General features: G+C 39.7%; 2 protein-coding genes across 12 annotated transcripts in view; one reads left to right on the top strand and one right to left on the bottom strand.

Annotated features, from left to right (window-relative positions):
• The window catches only part of RFFL (ring finger and FYVE like domain containing E3 ubiquitin protein ligase), a 50,645-nt gene extending 34,916 nt beyond the window's left edge, over nucleotides 1-15,729 (top strand). For all 8 annotated transcript variants that reach the window (XM_039334601.1, XM_039334599.1, XM_039334600.1 and 5 more), the window contains 5 exons: nucleotides 6,864-7,250; nucleotides 8,942-9,025; nucleotides 10,406-10,613; nucleotides 11,278-11,301; nucleotides 12,542-15,729. In XM_039334601.1, the coding sequence (XP_039190535.1) occupies nucleotides 6,864-7,250; nucleotides 8,942-9,025; nucleotides 10,406-10,613; nucleotides 11,278-11,301; nucleotides 12,542-12,732 (894 nt within the window). In that variant the 3' untranslated portion in view covers nucleotides 12,733-15,729. The remainder of the gene's footprint in view (nucleotides 1-6,863; nucleotides 7,251-8,941; nucleotides 9,026-10,405; nucleotides 10,614-11,277; nucleotides 11,302-12,541) is intronic.
• A 2,263-nt stretch (nucleotides 15,730-17,992) lies between these two features.
• LIG3 (DNA ligase 3) overlaps nucleotides 17,993-23,300 on the bottom strand; it is a 28,155-nt gene continuing 22,847 nt past the window's right edge. For 2 of the 4 annotated variants that reach the window (XM_039334592.1, XM_039334594.1), the window contains exons 18-20: nucleotides 22,452-22,626; nucleotides 21,573-21,667; nucleotides 17,993-18,635 (exon numbers count right to left, since the gene is read on the bottom strand). In XM_039334592.1, the coding sequence (XP_039190526.1) occupies nucleotides 18,399-18,635; nucleotides 21,573-21,667; nucleotides 22,452-22,626 (507 nt within the window). In that variant the 3' untranslated portion in view covers nucleotides 17,993-18,398. Of the gene's footprint in view, nucleotides 18,636-19,074; nucleotides 19,918-21,572; nucleotides 21,668-22,451; nucleotides 22,627-23,300 lie in introns of those variants that run through there. The other 2 variants (XM_039334593.1, XM_039334595.1) reach the window with 2 other exon arrangements.

Genomic DNA, 23,300 nt, shown 5'->3' with positions numbered 1-23,300 from the left:
AGCCAGCAGTGTGCTGCAGCTGCCAAAAAGGCCAACACAATGCTAGGCTGCATTAACGGGGATAGAATCAAGATCACGTGAAGTATTAATACCACTTTACAATGCCTTGGTAAGGCCAGAATACTGCATCCAGTTTTGGGCAGCATGATGTAAAAAAAAAATGTTGAGACTCTAGAAAGAGTTCAGAGAAGAGCAACAAAGATGATTAGGGGACTGGAGGCTAAAACATATAAGGAAAGGCTGCTGGAATTGGGTATGTCTAGTTTAATGAAGAGAAGGGCGAGGGGAGACAGGATAGCAGTGTTCCAGTATCTCAGGGGCTGCCATAAAGAAGCAATTTTCCAAGGCGCCTGAAGACAGGACAAGAAGCAACGGATGGAAACTAATCAAGGAGAGAAGCAACCTAGAACTAAGGAGAAACTTCCTGAGAGTTAGAATAATTAACCAGTGGAACAACCTGCCTCCAGAAGTGGTGAATGCTCCAACACTGGAAGTTTTTAAGAAGAGACTGGACAGCCATTTGTCCAAAATGGTATAGGGTTTCCTGCCTGAGCAAGGGATTGGACTAGGTGACCTCCAAGGTCCCTTCCAACTTTATTATTATTGTTGTTGTTGTTCCACCAGAAGACACCATGCAAATAAAAACTGATGCTTTTCCAGTTAGTGCTTTTGATGGTCTACAATAGAGTAATTAGAAAATGGTTTTTCTAATAATCTAAGAGTTGATTGTTTCTTCATATATTGTAAGAGCTTATTCCTCAAAATGTGATCAGGGCAAAATTGTGAATCCTTTGACTGATTATATGTAGTCCTTAACTTAACGACCACAACTGGGATCACAATTTCTGTTGCTAAGCAAGGCAGTTGTTAAGTGAGTTATGGCAAATTTTACAACCTTTTTGTCACGATTGTTAAGCTGATTACTGCATTTGTAAGTGAATCACATAGTCATTAAGCAAATCTGACTTTTCCCATTGATTTTGCTTGTCACAAGGCAGCTGGGAAGGTCTCAAATGTTGCTCACATGATCCTAGGATAAGGGTGTCAAACTCACAATGTCACGTGACGTGTTGTGACATATCACGACTTTTTCTCCATTGCCAGAACTGGGGTGGGCGCGGTTTCGGTATGACGCATCCTGCCTGTGGGCGGGCAGTTTGACACTCCGTCCTAGGACATTACAACTGTCATAAATACATGCCAGTTGTCAAGGACCCAAATTTTGATCATGTGACTGTGGGGATGTTTAACAGTTGTAAGACCAGATCTCCCAATGATGAATTAATTGTGAATTAATCAAGGTTTTAAACTAGATTGATCAAATAATAGATCTATGTTTGCTTGTATAAAGTCCAAGGAAATCATAAAAGTTGATCCATTTTAGATTTGACTCTATGTTCACATGTTATATTTGTCAGTGACATTAACATTAACAGTCAGTTTTTTATGCATGACTCATATCCTGGTCAGTAACTCCAAAAGTGCTATGAACTTAAATTTAGATTTGGCCTGCTTTAATGAACAGAAGAAGTTTGGACCTACTGAAAAAGATTGGGACTGGAACAACTCTGGAGGAGTTAAACTTGCAGTAAGCAAGACTGAATTATAAGTGTACTGTAGTTTGCAACTGACTTGCTTATTTCCTTATATTAATTGTGTAAAGCCAAGATCTGAAATGGAATTTCCCCTCTTAGCAGCTTGTTTTTCAAAATTTGCTTCAGTTTGCAAAGGTTAACAGAAGGGACAATGTTTTCTTCTTGACATGAACTTTTAATTTTCAAACGCTTCCCTGGGAGAGAAGTTTTAAATCTTCACTGCATTTAATTCAGAAGCCACATGTTTACTCTAGGGAATGCCTACTCTACACTCTAGGTTTGAATAGGCTTAAAGCAGTTTTTTCAAACTTGGCAACATTATGTTATTTATTTATTTATTTTATGAGACTTATATACCGCTTTAAGTGCAAGCACTCTCTAAGCGGTGTACACCAGTAAGCAATGTATATATATATATATTACATTGCCCCCAACAATCTGGGTCCTCATTTTACCTACTTCGGAAGGATGGAAGGCTGAGTCAACCTTGAGCCGGTGAGATTTGAACCGCTGACCTGCTGAACACAGTCAGCTAAAGTGGCCTGCAGTACTGCACTCTAACTGCTGCGCCACCTCGGCTCTGAATTCCCAGAATTATCCTGTTGCAGAATAATTCTGGGAATTCAGCCCATAAGACCCTGATCTGGGGTAATAATACGTATGTATTATCAATAGGATACTATAATTAAATTGGATTAATACTGCCATGGCATATGCCTTGAGTGGAAGAATGGGCTTTGAAATGGCACATAGAGTCAAAGTCCACACATCTTAAAGTTGCCAAGTTTGAAAAATACTATTTTAAAGCGTTACTTTTAGCTCTAAATTATGGATTATTTAAGGTGAGTTCAGTGTAAAAGTGTGTAAAGTTATGCCATTGGTCATTAGTTGTGGCATAGTTATAATTTAACATAAGGTGAGTTGAGAGGATATATGAACAAAGCCTGTGTACTTTCTGTATCTTGGGTTTAGGAAATCATAACAGGTTCCAGTTGATCTATTTTAATTTTGTAAAAGTTTTCATATGTGACAGAAAGCAAAAAAATAAAAGAGAGAGAAATATAACTCTTTCCTCCTTTTAGACAAGTCCGGATGTGTTGCAAATCTCTAGAGGAGGCATTTCCCCCTTTGTTTATCTTCCACTTATATTGATGCATCTACATAGCAGGTCTTGGCCATAATGATAGCAAATACCAGAAGGAAATCATTCACTCTGATGACAGATTTATCTTTATTTATCAGATCTAATTTATTCAGAAGGGATGATAATAGGGATTAATATGGCTGTGAACATAATTTAATGAGATTAAATTAATTTTGACTCCTCTGGAGCAAAGATTATGCATGACTTGAGTCCTGTTTGAACTGACAAGGAACACAATTTTCTCATTTGCATGAGAAGAGGTTCAAGCAGAAAGGCGTTGCTTTGCTAGTTCTTTAATCAAAACACTGAACCCTGATGGGTTGCTCAGGAAAAAAGTGGGATAACAACACTTCCTTTAGTTAATTTCCCATGTTCTTAAATTGGGAAACACTTGACCCAAAGTGACCAGAACTTTCCTGTCCTGGGAATGACATAATTACCCTAAGGTTTTCAGGCTATGTTTGTTTTGGAAGATTTTTTTTATTATTTGTTAAACTTATTTACTGCCTATCTCACTATGGGGCTACTCTAGGCAGTTTACAACAAAAAAACTGAGAAATGAAAAGAAATGTAAATATGGGTTCCGGTTCGCAGCGTCACTAGTCGCACGAGGAGACTCCTTTCCTCATCGACTAGGTTTCCCTTCGTCGGTGGACCCTTATATGGGTCCAAAGTCGCCCTGGAGGGTGCGACTTCTGTCAAGGAGGCTGCGGTCCGGCTGCGGAGGAGCGGCGGCTCCTCCAGCTGTCCGGATGAATCTCTGAGGGCCGACACAGAAGAAGATCAGCCATGAAAATGGCCGATCGCCCTGCTGCTTCAGACCGTAAGTCAGAGAGCATCTAAGCCAATGGTTCTCAACCCTCTTCAGCAATTTAGAGAACCAGAAGAAGCAAAGACTAAGACTTCAAAATATAAAGCAACTATATCGCAAAGAGAACAGAAAAAGACGTTTACTGCAGAGGGAAGATATTTATATTTTCTCAAAGACTACTACAAGCAATAAGAACTGATCTGTTGGTTGAAAGAAAAAAAAGACATTTACTGCAGAGAAAGGGACGTACATTTGCTCAAAGATTATTACAAGCATTGAGAATGGACTTATTGGTTGAAAGGGAAGCGTTTTTATGGAAGCCTGTGTGGCATAGGAAGAAACCCAGAATTAGATTGAAAAACAAATTTAAAAATCTTTAATGGAGTAAAAGGCAATGCTGACTTCATGGATTGTTTTAAGGATAATGATTTAGAACGGAAAAATGCAATTATATACATGTGTGTTTAAATTAGTAAAAACTGTTTAATGGATTAAAAGGCAATGTTGGTTCTATGGATTGTTTTAAGGATAATGATTTAGATTTAGAAGTAAGAAATCTACAATTATATTTATGTGTGTTTAATTTAGTTTGATGACTTTTTTGTTTTATGGAAATTTGATATGGAAATATGAAAGTTAAATGTGGAGTGAAAAAAGAATCTTGGCTTTATAGAGACTAAGAATGCATTCCTTGGAATAATAGATTGATTTAGACTGGAATTTTGAAATGCTTAATTAATTAGAAGATTTTTGTGTATAATAATACGTCTTGATATGGTATGATAATTAATTGGATGGAATTTGGTTTCTTTAATGAATGGAAATGAATTAAGTCAAAGACTACTATAAGTGACAAAAATGGACTTATTGGCTGAAAGGTTAAGGATAATGATTTAGATTTAGAAGTAAGAAAACTATAACTATATACATGTGTAATGTTTAATTACTTAAGAGATGTTTGTGTATAATAATATGATTTGATAAGATATGATAATGTTTTTTTTAACTAAACTAGTTATTATTGGAAGAAGAAATAAATAAGATTGGTGATAAAAAAGGGATGAGAGGGATTAAGAACTTGAATATATTTGCAAGAGGTATTTGAAGTGATAATATGTTAATGTAAAACACTATCTGATTATGGTAATTGAAATTGATTTAAAGTTTTAATAAACAGGTTTAGTAGTAATAGAAATTTAGGATAGAAATGAAATATATTGAATTTACTATGTTATTTGAGGGAAATAGAGAGATGATAGCGAATGTATTAAGTTGAGCTATTATTGTGTGATTTTATGTTGGAATCTTTGTTTATCCAAACATCACAGTGTGTCTTAAACACTTTTTGTTAAAACTATAAAACCAATAAAATATTTTTTTTAAAAAAGAAAAGAAGTGTAAACATAACAGTAGCAAAGTAATGGAACAATGAAAAAAAAACAATGAGAACATAGCTAGATGAGGAAAAAAGATGGCGGGAGGGGGCAGGTGGGGTCTGCTATCAATCTAGTAGCCACCTTCAGTGATATTTTCCCCATTTGGGTCCCCAGTGGAGATTTTTTTTTTATTGAAAATGCTTTTATGGATCTAGGGCAGGGATATCAAACTGCTGGCCCACGGGCCGGTTGCATCATATGGAGACCATTCCCCCCCCCACCTCCCCAGGTCCAGCAATGCAAAAACCATCATGATACGTTGTGATGTCACATGACCTGGCGAGTTTCTCACCTATGATCTAGGGCAGGGGTTCTCAACCTTGGCAACTTTAAGACTTGTGGACTTCAACTCCTAGAATTCCTCAGCCAGCAGTGGCTGAGGAATTCTAGGAGTTGAGGTCCACAAGTCTTAAAATTGCCAAGGTTGGGAACCCCTGATCTAGGGGAACAATACTTTTTGATTGCTTTGTGCTCCTGATGAATCAAGTGCTTAATGCAGAGCCTCTACCAAAATTTACATTTTGTTTCAGGAAAAACACAGTGACTATACCCATGACACTCTCTGGCACAGCTTTGCACTAGAACTAAAGCCCACACTTTGGCAGTTGAAAAATTTGCAAGTGTTCAAATTTGACGAAGAGTTCTAGACTGCATGAAACTTTTGCATAGTCATTATGATCACCCTTGAACCTGTTTACATTAGGCACTGAGTGGAAAGTTATAATAGCCATGTGCCCTGTACATTATGTGAGGTAGAGCACGGGTCTCCACACTTGGCAACTTGAAGACTTGTGGACTTCAATTTCCAGCATGGCTGGCTGAGGAATTCTGGAAATTGAAGCCCACAAGTCTTAAAGTTGCCAAATTCGGAGACTTCTGAAGTGGAGGATGGGCCAGTAGTAGAATAAACACCTGAGGAAGGAGTTTAATGGAAGGCAGGCAACAAGATATCAGAAAGAGTAGCTGGAGAGAATTGATGCAAAATAGCAGGAATGTGCCTTAGAAATTTAATGAGTTATAATAATTAAATAAAAATAACATTACATAAAATAACAAAAATAAGAGAGGATAAGTAATATTGTCAAGCTCCCAAAGTATCCTTGAGAAGAGGGTCATCATGGCAAGCGTGGACACTTTTATGGACGCAGCAAGTTTGTTTGCTGTTGTAAAAAAATCAGTAATGGAATCTCACGCATTAACTGAATTCCAACCCATATATAGTGATAAATATATCTCAGTAAATAGCCTGCCAATTTGTTTTTTCAGTGTAAGTGTTCCATTGCTGTTTCTGCCTCATCACTGGTCTTCTGTCTATTGCCCTGCTGTGCTGACCCATGCCTCTTCCTTTTGCCTTTTCTTTATGTTCTCTCTCCTCATTCTTCTGCTTGCCCTTCAAGCTGTAACCAATAGAATTTTGAGAGCTATGGTTTGAGCAGAGTTTATTCCACTTTTGATTTAGCTGTGCATTTCTGCAGTGGATCTAATATTGGCATTCGGTTCTGAGATGCTAAATATTCCATAAAGATACATTTTCAGATAGCAGCAATAACTGATGTTTATTGACTAACAGAGTAGCTAGACTGGAAAATTGAGCAGGCCTCCCCGCACCTTTCTTGCTTCACAGAAGGTGGTGCTGTGAAACTGGCTTCTCATGACTTAAATCATGCCAAACCAGAATGTGGGAATCTGATGTTTTTCTCTGGGGATTGATGGGAAGATGGTTAGTGTGCCTGCATGTTTCTGACGATTCACAGGCCACATGCCCTCGATGTTCACATGGATAGTGTCCTGAGAGAATGCAAACAAGTATTCTGTGCTGTGGTTTTTCTGCTCAAAAGTCCCCTGATGTTCTTTCTCCTTTTCCCCCTTCTGAGCAGCGTGTCTGCCTGGACTGCAAAAAGAACTTCTGCCCTTCCTGTTCACACCAGCCTGAGAGTGGTCCCTGCCTCTGCCACCTCTGTGAGCGATTCCGAGCTACAGCTTTTCAGCGGGAAGAACTCATCAAAATGAAAGTGAAGGACTTGCGAGATTATCTGGAACTCCGGGAGATCTCCACGGAGATGTGCCGTGAAAAAGATGAGTTGGTGTACTTGATCATCAGTCAGCAGCCCTTGGATCCACAAAGGGAGAGGGGGGCCTGGGTTCCTCCCCCAGCACCAGTTTCTATTGCCCAGGAGGAGTGTACAACTGTGCCAGTTTCACTGGATTATTCTCCTGAGCAAATTTCCACCAACCCTGCCTTGCAGACTGAGGAGCCTCCACAGGTACGGATGCTTCTGCTACCCTGGTCCAGGTACCAGGGTACTTATTTAGATGCCTTGGCACAAAGTCCGGTTGGCTGCTGTTGTCCAATGTGAAGATGTTGCTTGAATATGGAGTTTGGAAAAAAAAAGCTCATATAATATAGTGGGAGAGGAAAATAGATAGTGGAACGTGTACTTTGTGTGCAGAACCCCCAAGTTCAGGCTCCTGCCATCTTCATTTAAAAGAAGAGTAATTTATAAGAGACATTTGCTGTAACCCTGGAATATGTTAGTGCAGTGTTTCCCAAACTTGACAATTTTAAGGCATGAGGATTTCAACTCCCAGAATTCCACAGCCAGCAACGTTGGCTGTGGAATTCTGGGAGTTGAAGTCCACATGCCTTAAAATTGTCAAGTTTGGGAAACACTGTGTTAGTGTTTTAAATTTTGAAATGCTCTTAAAATAGGTTGGGTCAGGGTCTTCAATTTAGTCAAGTTTCTCTGATCCCAGTTGGCTTAGCCACTCCCTCCCTCCTGTTCTTAGAGCTGAGAGACTGGGAAAGGGTCTGTTGTGCCTACTTTTCATTTTAAAAGAATTAGTAATAACAGGAATATGGGAAGCCTAGCACTTCGCTATTTGGTGGATTCTATCTCCCCCACCCCTTCCTGTTCTTGATTATACTTCCTAAGATTTTTTACACTTCTAAGAGAAAATAATGCAAAATCATCCCCCATCCTGGGGTTTTAGAAGCTTATGAAGAAACTATGTTTCTGCCCAGTGTTTAGTCTTGACGGATATATTTGTGTTTGTATCATTTGCACAAAATTACTTCTCCCCTGCCCCATAAAATATCTGTCCAGTTTTTATGGATTTGTTATTATGAAGACCCATTGCCAATAGAAGGGGAGAGGCTTGCACTGAACTTGGAGCTTCCCTACAGAAGTCATTTAACTTCCCTTTTACTTTTCCAGAAAGTAGATTACATAAAAGTTAATCTTCCTACACCAAATGCAGGAAGGCAATTACAGCCTTTATGATTAAAGATGTCCTCCTCCATTTGCTCAGATGATGACAAAGTCTCTCACATTCTACAACTCCTCCCATCCTCCCAATTTTTGTTAATACGAGTTTCTTCTGTTCTAACCTTGCTTGACTTCATGGCAGCTTTTCTGTGGCTTGAACACACTCGTGGCTGGATGCTTTCAGTTAGGGAATCCTAAATAGATAAGTCTTCATTCTTTTCAGATCTTGGTGTGGAAAATGCATGGCCACCTTCCAGAGAGAGGGCATATGTGGGGCTTTGGTATTGTGTCATAAAAATGCCTTGCATTCTCCATGATGTCACATTGTGTCACAATGGAAGGCAGCAGAGCAGAGCCAGCCTTCATAGCACGTCTCTTGCTAGCTCCCTATAGCTCCATCATGACTGTCCTGGCTCTGCTTCCTTGGAGATACCACCCAAGGACTTTCCTACGTGAGCCAAGGCAGTCCTAACAGGGCTTAGCCAACAACAAGGTGAGGATCTCAACCTAAAGCAAAATTCCTCGTCCAATTTTGAAGTATTGATGATGGTCTGGCTTCTCACCATTGGCTGCACATTTTCTTGGGCTCTTGATGATCCCTTGAGTGAGCAAGTAAAGGCCAGCTGAAGGGAAGCCTCTCCCCAGCCCCCTCCCCAAACGTTCTGAACAGTTACACTTTTCCTTCTTAGGCAAATGGGCACGTGCTGCCGAGCCAGGACGATATGGCAGAAGTTGAGAATGCAGTGCAAAACCTGCCTGAGGAAGAGACACAGGTAAGGGAAGGTCACTACCTGCTTTTCAGGGATTAGAGGCTGAAAAGGGGAAGGCTGTATCTTGCAATGGCTGATACAGTCTGAGTCAGCATTTGGTGCTAACAGTGGTATCAGAAATGGATGAAGTCCTTTATGTGCTGAGAATGCTATGGAAATAACTACGTGCTTTGAAATGAAAAGACGTGCATTTCTGTAATGGATTTGGACTGGAAGACCGATAAAAGGGAATATTTGTACCTCAGGGTTGAACTGTGGGGTCCTTGGTGCTCTCTGAGCTTGGTTGCTTTCTTGAAAACATTTCATTACCGAATTAGGTAACAACATCAGTGCCAGCATGGAGCTGGAGGAGGTGAGATCTGCTCTGACCATAAGATTCTTTTATGTGGCTTAAAAAAACCCTAAGCAGCTTAATTCTGCAGTCTTCCTCCCCATTTGCTGAACCCCCCCAAATGGAGCATATTCTCTGCTGCTCTGATTTCAAAATGTCAGGTGAGATGTATGTCTGTTTACAGACACAGATCTTTGTATAAATTGTACTTTTTTAGACAGTACTGACCCTCAAAGCAAGTAAAATTTTACCATGTGATAGAATAACATGGGATTTTGTGTTATTGATTTATTTATCAATTTCTAGGCCACTCAACTCTAAAATGACTTTGGGGGATGGGACTTCACAAAGTTAAAAGAAACAATATTACAGCATACATAAAACATTAACCATCTGAGGGAACAACAAACCATCCTTGTAGTCCATCCCTCCCTCCCCCCAACCCCTGCTTAAAGGCACAAAAATTATGTTGCTAAGTCAAACATTTGTTAAGTGAGTTTTATGACCTTTCTTGCCACAGTTGTTATGTGAATCATTATAGTTGTTAATTTAGTAACATGGTTGTTAAATGAATCCGGCTTCCCCATTGACTTTGCTTGTCAGAAGGTTGCAAAAGGGGATCACATGACCCTGGGACACTGCAACCGTCATAAATATGAGTCAGTTGCCGAGCATCTGAATTTTGATCATGTGACAATGGAGATGCTGCAATGATTATGTGAAAAATGGTCATAAGTCACTTTTTTCAGTGCTGTTGTAACTTTGAACAGTCACTAAATGAACTGTTGTAAGTTGAGGACTATCTGCATTGGAGTTGCTGATTTTGTTGGGACATACAAGCTTGGATGTCCTTGTGGGAAATGGGGCAAGCCCTCATTTGTGGCTATTGAGCACAATGAAGAAGTTGTTATTATGGCTTACTGTTGTAGCTTTATTATTTTTTTTGTCTTATAGCTTTTAATTTTTTTTTAAATTCAGAAAGTTGTGTTTAACTTTGGTCTTGGTTGCTTGATTTCCTTCCTGCTGTGAATGTTTTATTTCTTCTATTTCAGTCCACTGATTCAGAAGATAACCTAGTTACGGGACGGAGGGCATCCCTCTCTGACCTAACAAGTGTGAGAGATATTGATGCCCTCTCAGTAAGGCAGTTGAAAGAAATCCTGGCTCGCAACTTTGTTAACTACAAGGGCTGTTGTGAGAAATGGGAGCTAATGGAGAGGGTGACCCGCCTTTACAAAGAGAAGGACCTCCAGCAGTTGGGTATGAAATTCCTCTCTCCATTGTTTTTAATTTGTATATATTAATGACAATTACATGGGATTATTTGGAGTTTAAAATTACAGCGGGCCTATGGAGGAAGCAGTTCCTTTTGGTTGATTTGTGTTCATTGATATGGAGAGAGCATTGACACTAGAACAGATCAATAGCTGTGTTTATACAACATGCTTAACCAGGTCAAGTAATCTGGCAGATGCTTTTGTACGTATGCTAGATTTAAATCTGATAAGCTTGGTTAATATTAACCTTCAACAGGTGTTCACGGCATAAAACTCCTGCTTTTGTATTTAACAATAATTTAAATATAGTGGAAAATCAGAAAAAGAATTAATTTCATTGTTCAGGTTGAGGCTCTGGAATGAATGCAACCAGTGCTTCTTTGGGCTCTTGCAATATTTTACTCTGTTGCCTCTTAACCAAACAGAATGTTAATGGTTTATTTTTTCTTTGACTATCACAAATGCAATAATAAACTGTGTTCTCCTTCTCTCATGTAATGCATCTTTTATCTTTTATCCAATCCCTTAAAAAATGGAAAGTTAGAAAGCAGGATAATAGTTGGAAAATAGGATGGTGGTCCATTAATTTACCTTGCATTCTATGGCAAACATCTCAAGCTTACACTTTTTTTTCTTTTCTTATTCAGTTTCAGATACTGATGATCAAACTGGTAAGCATGTTCTTTTTTGTCTTCTCAACATTGTATGGCTGCAACTATTTAAACAAGAAAAATTACCGTCTTTCAGGAAAATTGGTAGTCTCAAATCGATGTAATTTGGTTTTTTTATTTGAGCCAATAAATGTATGTACTGTATGCTTTTGTGTTTGTGCTGCTACCAAACACACACACACACACACACACACACACACACACACACACAATCACACACAATGTCATCATGTAAATGCATTTTATGTACACTAATATTGTGTACTTTCGTGTTAGGGGAATGTAAAACCATAGACAAAGTTTTTCATGAAAGTTCCAGGAATTACTTTAGACATGCAACTTTTTCTCTGCATATGGAGTGGTTCAAAATTATAGGACAAATGCACAGGGATTAGTATAATAGCATTTTAGGCAGGAGAGAAAACAAATGCATGGTGCACCTAGCACTACTGAATTAATTCATTTTCTGAGTTCACATGGTGCATTGAACCATAGATTAACAGGCTGGTTTTCTACAGCATAGTAAGCTTCAAAAAATCCAACTGTATGAACTGTAGATCAATGGAGAAGATTGCCAAATGAAGTAATGAGTTCTCTTGTGCTAGAGGTTATCAAAGAGAGGCTGAAGGATCATCTGTCAGGAATGCAGAGGTTTGAACTAGACTTCCATTGTACATGATTTTATGAACTTTATCAAAATCAACTCTAATGGAGCTTACCATGCTACCTGAGTTCATCTACAGTAAACATGGTTAAGCATGTCTTATATACTCAGCCCACATGCTTCCCAGTTTCCTCGGTATATGGCCTATATTCAAGAACCGTGCCATAGTCTTGAAACTGTTGCAGAAATGTGGAGAAGGTCACAAGTGTGGCAGCTTTTTTTTGTTTTTTAAAAAAGAGAAATACATGGAAAAGGAGAGGCATTGTGTATCTATTTATCATACAGATGCCTACCTACCTTACCCACCTTTGGTCTTAAGGGGAAAAGACATGCTGAGGAGCAGGAGAAGATAACTGGAAAATAAAGAAAGCCGACAGAAACTTCTGAGCTGGTAGCATGCAATCTTTCCTAAAGCAGTAGGTAGAGACACACTATGGCACCACAAGCAGGCTACACTTTATTACCTTGATTTTTGATGTTTTAAGTGAATTAAACCCAGTCACTCCTTATTTATTTTGCTTCCTGACAGAATTTTTGTCTCCCATGCTAAAAAAAACTCTTTTCTTGTTGTTCTAGCTCCAACTGGCAATGCGACACTCCCCGGTTCTGAAGAAAATCTCTGCAAAATCTGTATGGACTCCATCATTGACTGTGTCCTGTTGGAGTGTGGCCACATGGTGACTTGCACAAAGTGTGGGAAACGTATGAATGAGTGTCCCATCTGCCGGCAATATGTGATAAGAGCTGTCCACGTTTTCAGGACTTAAGAGCACAGGAAACAGGACTAATATTCTTCCACTGTGACAGAGAGCACCAGTCCCAGCAACCTAGTCCCCATTCTTAAGAAGCCCACAGATGATAGGTGAGATGAAGGATGGAGGGCTGTGAAGACTTGGGCTGTGATTGGCTGCATACCCCGACTAATACTGTGCATTATACCACAGTGCCTGGAGAGCTGGACATCCTCAGTAGATCTAGAAAGCAACATGCCTTTTCTTTCTTTGTCTTCTTTTGACAGGGCATAAAGAAACTCTTGATGTTTCCAAGACATTGAGGCTCTTCCCCTCTGGAGTAAATAAACAAGGTGATCTAAAGAGGAAGAGAGATTTGCTTCTCTCAATTCTCCTTTCTCTTTGACTAAATCCTTGAAGGGGAGAGTATATATTCCTTTTTTTGGGGGGGGGGATACATATATTTTTTTTAAAAAAACTTTAGCTAGCCTTGCGGGTCAGGCTGAAAGTTGTCTCTTCTATTGCCTTGGATTCTTGTACAGAGTAAATCTGTGTCCGACCACAGTGGTCAGGGTGATATATTTACAGATGAATAGGGCTGTAGGCGAGGAGAGGATATACAATGATGAAGATAAAGTTTTGCCAGATTTGTAGTGAATGAGTATCTCAGGGATACTTTGTGTTTTTGTTTGTTTATAATTTTGTCATGATCAAAATGCGATGGCCTTTAAGAAAATTAAGTTGCATTATAATTGATTTGTTTTGTATTATCATTGGGGAAAACCCCTACATTTGTTCTGGATTTTGCTTATGGAGTTAGCATTTGGGACAATAAGGAGGAACCAGTTGTGTTTTTAAAGGCCATTGTCAGATCATAAACTACACTAGGGCTTATCCTTGGCAAAGGTTCCTCTTCATTTCATTCTTTTGTTAGCATTTGTTGCCTTTCAGACATAATATTTCATACCAAGATGAACAGATGTCCTGCTTGCTTTCTGTAGAAGTTCAATGACTTGATTTTTTTGAAGTATGTATTTTGCCTTTAAATGCCAAGTATTGGCATTTCATTTGCTTCTGTTGTAAAAAAAATCATCTGTTCTTTAATCACTCAGTGAAACACTGAAGTGAAGATACATGAGGTCAGAATGGGTCTTTTCATTAGCAAAGGAGAGGCTGTTGAAGATAGAGGGTCTTTTGCCATGTTCTTCTGAAACCATTTTTTGGGCGACTACGCAAACGTGTTTAGCTATCAGACTGCAGTTCATGAATTCCCATGAATCTTGGACTGAATCCTACTTTTACAACTGATAAGAGAGGACTGTTTTAGGAAGAACCATGGAAAAAGGTAATCATAATTCTAAAAAAATGGTTTGGAAGAAATCCAGGGGAACTATTTAGTTGTTTACATACTATCTTCTTCCAAGGGCATTTCAGAAAGAGTTTTTCTCTCTGTGTTGTATGAAAGCCTTAAGAAACGTGACACTTTCTTATCAGCTGCTTCCTTCACTATTGTGTCTTAATTCCCACTCCGCCAAAGTGCTTTCTCAAATTCTGGCTGTTTCCCAAATTGCTAAATGCCTTGCAAGTTGAAGATGCCTTAATTTGCCTTAATCCAAGAGTACACAATCTGATTCCTCCAGATGTTTTGTATTGCAATTCTTTTAGCCTTAGCAGCAAGGGAACTGTATTTCAGAACATAGGAAGTGCACTATCCCTGCCTTAAGTTCTGAGATTATGTAAAATAAAAGGAACTTAGGCAGTTTGTTTATAGGTTGCATCGATGGGTAGATAGGTTTTATTGTGTAAAGGTTGCATCACAAATCTTTCCTCCCCTTCTCCTATTGAATTCCACAGGCATTCAAAAGAGTCTGGTTTTTAAGAAATCAGTTTGCACATGCAGCATATATTACCTTATCCTTTGTTATGATTTCCAAAGATCTAGCCTCAGAATTGCACTATTGGACATGGCAATATCCCAAATGCCTGGCACGTTAGCCCTGGTCCTTGTTAACCTGTTCCACCTGATTTTTGGTAAATGCTTTTGATAACAATTTGCAAGATAGAATCCCTACATGTATATCTCCAAGGTCCCTTCCAACTTTACTAATATGAATATGAATATGAATATCTGTATCCTGTGCAACTATTATTTAATTGTGGATAGTAAAACAGCTTTTTTGGGGGGGGGGGCGTTTTGGTGCATTTCTATAAGAACATGGATTGGCTCTATATAAAACCAATGTTGAGAACAATTTGTAACCCATTTCTTGGGGGTGGTGGGTAATAGAGGGAATTTTTTTTCCTGTAGGAAATATTAAAACTTCAGTTAATGTTAGAATTGCTGTTTTGCTCTTAAATTTCATTTTTCCTTCTTCATTTTACATTCCAACAAGGGGCATGTAAATGAATAAAGGAGCATATATAGTTAGTGAACATTGTGAACATCAGTTGTTGATCATGCATAAAAGAAAATTGCTGGTACGGGTAATAGTTGGTGAAGAAGAGGTAGGAACTGTAGAAGGAAAATACCCAAGTCTACTTGTTGTAAAATTCAATGTGAATTGGGGTGGTGACTTGACAAGTTAGACATGGCTGCTCTTCCCAAAGCTTTGGGCTACTCTTATCTTCCCCACTCATGAAAAAAAAAAAAAAGAGTTGGGATGGCAATAGTGTTCCAATAATGGGTAAAACAAGTAACTTGTTTGTTTCTTTCTTGGTATCACTTGTGTAATGAAGTTCCCATTGCCACACTATTTTGATTCAAAATTTGATATTTTCCATGACTGTGATTTGAATTTTGGTGAAGTGAAACATTCTCCATAGTGATGCTGCTTTGTGAGTAACAGACTGCTGCTGCTGCACTAAGCTGTGGAGAATTTCTGTTGTTCTGCCAGAAAAATTAATATAGCAATGTATGCTTGTCTGAACAGTGGGAAAGTTAATTTTGACTGTGAGAAAACTGTGCTTCAACAGGTCTCACTAGCACAGAGTCCTGCTTTATAATTTTATAATAAAATGGAAACATGTTACTAACTTACGCTCCTCTTTTCTTTTTAACAAAATATGTTTCAGGTTTAACATGAGTTACTTGATACTTGGCAAAATATTGTTTAGGCTGATAATGAAAACTAATGAAAACTGGAAACCTATCTTTTTGTCTATGTCTTGATGGCATAACAGTTTGAACCAGAGCCTGTTTTGTTTGCAGTGTAAATGAAACTCCAACGAGCATTCAACCCTTCACTTACCTGTTCTTTCTTTCTTTTGCAATGAGCAATTTAAAATTCCCCTTGGTCATTTTTCTTTCTTGAGGTTATAGTACCATCTCACGCTTGTGACCCCCAATTGAAAAGATAAACCTTGTTTTGAGTTCCATTATTTATCACAGAATGCTCAAAACACTACGGAATGAAATGCTCCATTTTGTCCAAAATTTGGAGGGAAAAAAATCACCAATGTTTAGTTTTTAGTTCAGAAGATTTCACAACTCCTACAAAACATTTCAGTTTTAATTATCAGTGTGTATGACTGGTGGATGTGAATTTTCATGAAAAATGTTAAAGTAATCTGTCCCACTGCTTAAGGGCTCTCAAGTCAGGAAATTCTTCCTTATTTTGAGTTCAGCTCTCCCTCTGAAACCTTCCATTCATTGGTTTTTGTGCTAGCCATGGGAGCTCCAGAGAATAAACCCACACTGTTTCCCCTGAGACAATATTGTATAAGATTGGTATCATGTCTTCCTTTAGTCTTTTCTTCTTTAGGTTGAACATATCCAGTTCCTGTAAACATTCTTCACTGGATTTAGTTTCCAAGACCATTATCTCTGTTGCTTTTCTCTGCACCATTTCAGTTTCTCAGTATCCTTCTTGGATTATGATAGAATTCAGTGCAGTATTTCAAGTGTGGTCTCACCAATGCAGCATCAAGTAGAGTACTCATGTCCAGTGATTGACACTGTACTTCTGAGGATGAAGCCCAAATATGTATTAGCACTTCCAGCAGCTAAACACACTGTGGTTGGCTCTTGTTTAACCTGTTGTCTACCAGGACTCTGAGACCCTTCTCACAGGTACTACTGCTGAACCAGGTACCAGCTATTTTGTACCTATGCATGTGTTTTTCCTAAGTCTAGAACCCTACACAGATAGCCCTCACTTAACCATGCATTCAGTGACCATTTGAAGTTATGATTGTGCCAAACAAATGGTAGCTACAACTAGTCCTCGAAATTAAGACCAGTACGACATCTCTGGAGTTACGTGATCAAAATTCAGCCTCTCGGCAGCCCAGCTGCACTTATGATTGCAATGTATGCTTTGATTCCTTCCATCCACCACCTCCCTCATCTCTGCCCTTTTGGGTGCCCTGCACTCTGCTGCCCCAGCGAGGTGTCACAAAACAGCCAGCAGCTATCTCTGCCAAGCCTGCCACATCAGCAGAGGGAGGAAAAAGACAGTGAAGGTCAGCCGAGGGAGGTGAGGATAGGTAGCAGCAGGGTGCAGGATGGTCAAAAGCCAGAGATGGCAGAGAGATGTGGGGAGTTGAAGGAGAGGTGAGCTTGGTAGGGCAGTAGAGACTCATCTGTAGAATGGAGCTCACTGAACCCAGCTGGGGAAGAGGCAGCAGGATGAAGCCTGGAGTTTGCACATGGCAAGACAAGTGTGAGGTTCTTGCCTAACAAACACAACTGGCACTGCCAGAACTACCATCGCAAAGTGGTGTAGTCACATGCTGTTTCACCTAACAACTGTTTTTTTCAGTGATAGAAATTCTAATTAGGTTCATTAACCAGGGATTATCTACATATCTCGGCACTGAACTGCATTTCGTTGGAAAGGGCTCTATCTTCAAGTCTATCGGTATCCTTATGAACCTTGAACCTGTCTTCTGAGGGTTAGAAATGTCCTCTGGCTTTTGTGTTACCTCAAATTTGATAAGCATCCCTTCTGTCATTTTATCAAATAGTCAGTGGAATAGTCAGTTATGGAAATATTGAGCATTAGACCCAGGACAGAACCCTGAGATACCCCACTGGACACCATATTCCAGATTGACATAGTACTGTTAAAGATCATGTGCCAGGTATGGCAGTTCAACCCTGCAAATCCATCTGGTAATGAAACCTTCCATCCATTAAACATTCTATCAAAAATAAGCAGTGTTTCATTTCAAACAAAACATAACAGACAAATGCATGCTAGTAACTTCTCTAGAAACTTCCAGACACAAAGAAGGATAAAATACAGTCAAGTAGTGAAGGGCTGAGAAATAGAAACGAACTAGACACAAATGGTTATGTAGTGCCAAATTGATCTTTAAAAAGTTATGTACAAAATTTCTGCACAACATTCTGTTATGAAGAACTGATGTATGGCACAACTGAATGATATGTGGAGTCCTTGGTGTTCTCTAAGCTTGATTGTTTTCTTGCAGATGTTTCATCACCCAACTAGATAACATTGGTGCTATCACTGAGTGAAAATTAGGAAAGGGAGGTTCCAGATAAAGTTTTATTCCTATTTTTCATTAAAAAAAACTTAAGACATTTAAAAACTAGTTGGAAATATTTTAAATTGCTTGCTGTAAAGTCAGTTTTTCATTAGGTACTTAATTCATTCCAGATGGTGCTCATTTAATGGAGGCAATTGAGTCTCTAAATCTAATCTTTTTTCCACGGGAGCTATTTGCTTACAACAGATAATCTAGCATGGAGTCACCAGTCTTCTCTTTCGAATGCATTCCCAAATCCACTCAGGGGACACATGCTTAGCAGCTGGGTTGTTTTCCATCCTCTCCATCACATGTGTTGCTGAAGTGGCATCATACTCTTGAACCAGGTCTCCATTATAGGCTACGAAATAACGCTTGAGTTTCCTGAAACCCTCCACGGAAGGAGGAAGATAAAGCTTAACCCCAGTAAATATGTCCAGTAGCAGCTGCTGTTTTGAGGTAGGAAACACACAAGAGGATGATGAATAGTCAATGAGAATTATGTTTTTAAAATGTTTTAATTCAGAAGAAAACAGGGCTGCTGTAACAGCTTTCATTAAGAGAAATGTACTTCAGCATTTAGGGGCTGTGTTTACACAAGATGCTGAACCAGGTCTGTGGAATATTCCACAACATTAGAATTATCTTCGGGCTTTTTTCTCGCTTTGTATGCTGTGGGAACGGAGACTACAAGTAGTCCTTGACTTACGACCAGAATTGAGCTCAAAATTTCTGTTGCTAAACAAGTCAAGTGAGTTTTGTCCCATTTTATGATCTCACTTGCCACAGTTGCTAAGTGAATCACTGCAGTTGCTAATAACAGTTAAGCTAATCTTGACTTTGCTTGTCAGAAGGTCACAAAAGAGGGTCACATGACTCCAGGACATTGCAACTGTTATAGATAAATGCCAGTAGCCAAGCATCTGAATTTTGATCATGTAACCATGGGCATGCTGCAATGGTTCTGTGAAAAACAGTTATAATTCACTTTTTTCCAATGCCAGTGTAACTCCAAATGATTACTAAACGAATGGTTGTAAATTGAGGACTACCCGTATTTGGTTAAATGTTCTGTCTGAGCCCAGAAAATAGCTTATTTTAATGAGGTGATGATATTTATGTGTGAATGCAGTTAATGACAAAATTTAGTTCTGTAGCTACTTGGGAAACAGAATAAAAAAGCAGTGGAATAATTCAAGAACCTTGCTTTACTTCAAGAGAAGCAAGTTCAAGGAAACAGTAAACGAGAATCCAATTTGTAATGCATTGGTGGCCTGTGACAGCCACTAGGGAAAAAAATAAACAGCCCTCACCCTCATCAGATGGAGAACCGCTCTTCTGGCAATAGCAATCAAGGTTCCAAATGTGTTCCCAGGATGCTTGCTAAAATGTGAAATGGTTGCATCCAGTGTCTTTTCTTGCTCTCTTCCCACATCCCAGAGAACGTTTCTATAGGCAGGGGTGAGGAGATACACTCATACAGGAGTGCAAAGCTACCAAAATTCAAATTAATCAGCCAACCGGGTTTTTTGTGCTTTTTTTTTTTTTAAGTGAAAAGCTTTTAAAATTTGTGAATAGGAGTAGAACAGTCCGGTTTACTACAGACATTTAATGGCTAAATCTGATGGTGTTTTGAGAGTGTGTTACTAGGTCTCAAATAGGGCTTGGTGTCCTCACTGCCTTCCTTTGCACAAGAGAGAACTGCTCTGCTAGCTCTCCAATTCAGCTTCTCTGTAAGGAAAATAATAGTTGTGCTGAAGAACTCATTGAGTTAGTTCTGTGATGGCCACAGGGTGCTTGAAAAATTCAACAAAACTCCCTTGCTGAGAGTATTTAGTTCAATATTGTTTTTAACAAGGAGGAAGGAGAAGTAGCTAGAAAGTTTGTTTTTAACAAGGAGGAAGGAGAAGTAGCTAGAAAGCTTTCTGGGAAGCTTTCAGCTCTATTCTCAGTATATCCTCAGTTGGTGATTGGCAACAGATTATCTTTTAAATGAGAAATGCAATTCAGTTACATTAGCCAAATAATGTTGATCAGACAATACTGTCTGACTCTTCTCCAGAACAATTACAATTTCTGTAATGCAGCCTGTATTTCCCCAAGAAATAACTGAAGCTAAAGAGAACTTTGAAAATGCAGATTGACTACTATAGGTCGTCCTCAATTTACAACCATTCGTTCAGCAACTGTTTGAAATTACGATGATACTGAATGGACTTAATGACTTGTACCCAAATTTACAGCCACTGCAGCTCCCTCATGGTGAAAATTCAAATGCTTGGCTATCTGCCCACACTATGATTGCAGGGACGCTGCACCTCTCGTCACCCAGTTATCTCTTTCCCCATTTCACCTGCCCATCTGTGCATGCAAAGCTGCTGCAGTCCTGCTTTCCACCTCATCACTCCCAGGAGGCCCAAGCCTGCTCCCTGCTCACCAGGCCTAGGAGGCCTTGACTGGTCACAATTGGGGGGGGCGGCTAATGTAAGCCCTACCCCAAAAATAAGCCTAGTTTGGGGGCGAGGTGCATGCCTAAAAATCAAGCTAGGGCGGGGTTGGAGCTTACCATTGCAGCCAGACCCCCATGGATTGACACTTGCCTTGCTGGTTCACTTCTTCTGTGGCCCAAGGAGCAGCTTCATTCTGCAGCTGAGAATGGAGCTCGGGCCTGTGTTTTGCTGTCAGAGGCCTTTCCAGAAGGCCTCTGCAGCCGAGAACTGAGCTATGTAGGCCTCTGACGTTGATATGCAGGCCTGAGCTCTATTCTCAGCTGCAGAATGAAGCTGCTCCTTTGGCTGCAGAAGTAGTGGGTGGGGTCGGTGGGGCTGTCAGTGCTGCCGCTGCGAGGTGAGTGGAAAAAAGCCCTCCCCCGGAAAATAAGACCTGGTGCCTCTTTTGGAGGGGAAAAAAAAGACTGGGTCTTATTTTTGAGGAAACATGGTAGGCATCCTGGATCTGGTGGGGAGTAGCCATGATAGGTTTCCACATGCTGGTGGGCCCTGAAGCCTGTGCCAGGCTCCCAGCACCTGATCTAATCCCCTCAGATACCCACATGCTCCTTACCCCAGACTCTACTTACCAACTGAGAAATTGCTTATGACCACGAGTGGGAGTCCCAGGATTGTGGTTATTGAGCAAAGCGGTTACATGTCGTCTGACTTAATGACTGTTTTGCTCAACAACTTGAGATTCTCGTCCCAATTGTGGCAGCAAGTTGAGGACTACCTATAATGTGAAATGCTTGGGAACTGAAACAGGCTCACGTAATAACATTTACTTGGGGTATGAAATTCAGTTCTCCATCCTTACAAAAAGCTTAGAATGTATAGTATAGATGACAAGGAGGTTCACAGAATTTTCAAATTTGTTTACATTGAGATTCTTACCTTTCTTTTGTCCCCCTCCATCTCAGGTGCTTTTCTTTTTTCTGCTCGCTTTCCCTCAGTTTTCTTCAGTGGAGATTTATCTACTAGTTTGCTGGCTAATGAGAAAAAAAATTCTACATCAGTGCTAAGGAGATGGCAAAAAAAAAAAAAGGAACAATGAATGGATTCATGTAAGAAAGATAATCCTGCCTATGCAAATATAGGCAGAGGACATCTTCAGACAGGCTCTGCAGCCATTCCTGCTGACTGACATATTTGAAAATAAAGGTTTTAGTCCTGATTTTATAACTTGCTTCATCGTAAGATTCAAAGTTGGTAACAGGTAATTGTTTCTCAAATGACTGGAATGCTGTACCTTCTAACACTGACCACCAAAATCAACCTGAAGAAAACGTCATCTTTATATTATACCCAAGAGCATTTTGAACATTGGTGGCACAAATCAAAACAGAGCTTGATTCAGTTTCCAATGGAGTAAAGTTGCACACGAGGAGTGAACTGTCATTGTTGAAGACAGGGAACAGCCCAAAAGCATTTTAAAGCTTCCGAAATAGACAACAATAATTAACCTCACAAACATGTACTAAAACAATACCTTTATCATCACTGATTTAACAGATTAGCTAAGTATCTGACAATATAAATAATAGCCATGAAAAACATGTTTAAATTGGACGGAAGGTGTTGCAGTGTTAGGTTTCTGGAGAAAATCACTGTGCACATGGGGTACACAGCAATTATTCTAAAAGTTCTGGTTCTCTCAACCATAATTCTCTCTGAGCTCTCTACAGAACAAGATCTTACTAGAAGAAATCTAACTGGGGGAAAAGTAGAAATGGATCCCTGGAGAATTTTTAATGCCTTTTGTCTACTGCTCACCTTCAGGCTTCTTGGCTTTTGCAGGGGACTTCCTGGAATGCTGTTTTGCTGCCTTCTGAGGAGAAGATAACTTGGGCTGGCCTTCAGTCTCTCCGCTGCTGCCCGCTGTGGAGTTCTCCTCTTCTGCAGCAACTACCAAGAAGTCCGATTTTTCTTTAGATACCTGGTACAGCTCCTGCCCACAAAAGCCAGAGAGTTCCATGAAGTGGGAGAAAAAAACTTTGTAGCAAGTCCTTCTATAACAGGGGTGTCAAACTGCCGGCCCGCGGGCTGGTTTCATACCGGAGCCACGCCCACCCCATTGCTGGCAATGGCGAAAAAGCTCCGATATGTTGCGTGACGTCACGAGTTTGACATCTCTGTTCTATAACTTCTCACTTCTACCTGCAAGGTACAATTCAGATTCTTCTGGAACAAACAGGACAATAGGCAACTGGTAAATTATTCCCAATGAAACATCTGGGTAACAAATGGCACAGAATCCAACTTAATGTGGATGAGAGAAATTGGGTTATCAAAAACATCAATTTGTTGTCTTTTCCTCAGTGTGTACATACTAACTTTTTAATTACCATTGACTGTTTTCTCTGGAAATAGAATTTAGATGCTTTCATTTAAGCCAGCCTCTTCCAGATAGATGGGTTTGAATTATCTTAAGTGAAGGTTGGACAAAAGTTGGTCTACAGGTTCAGATGTGAATCAGATTGATCCACTAACTCTAGATCCCGTTACCCCGTGTTGTCACCCATATCCTTTTCAAAGAATTCACCAGTGCAACCTAAGAGGGTGGAAGTCTTTGCCCTATGAGGAAACCAGAAACCTACCAAGAGATTCATTCCTACATTTCAT

Source organism: Crotalus tigris, unplaced genomic scaffold, assembly GCF_016545835.1.
Source record: "Crotalus tigris isolate CLP2741 ecotype Arizona unplaced genomic scaffold, ASM1654583v1 scf7180000017632.1879674, whole genome shotgun sequence".
In the NCBI taxonomy this organism is placed as follows: Eukaryota; Metazoa; Chordata; class Lepidosauria; order Squamata; family Viperidae; genus Crotalus; species Crotalus tigris.
Note: the sequence above shows the minus strand (reverse complement) of the source record. Positions and strands in the feature narration are given on the sequence as shown.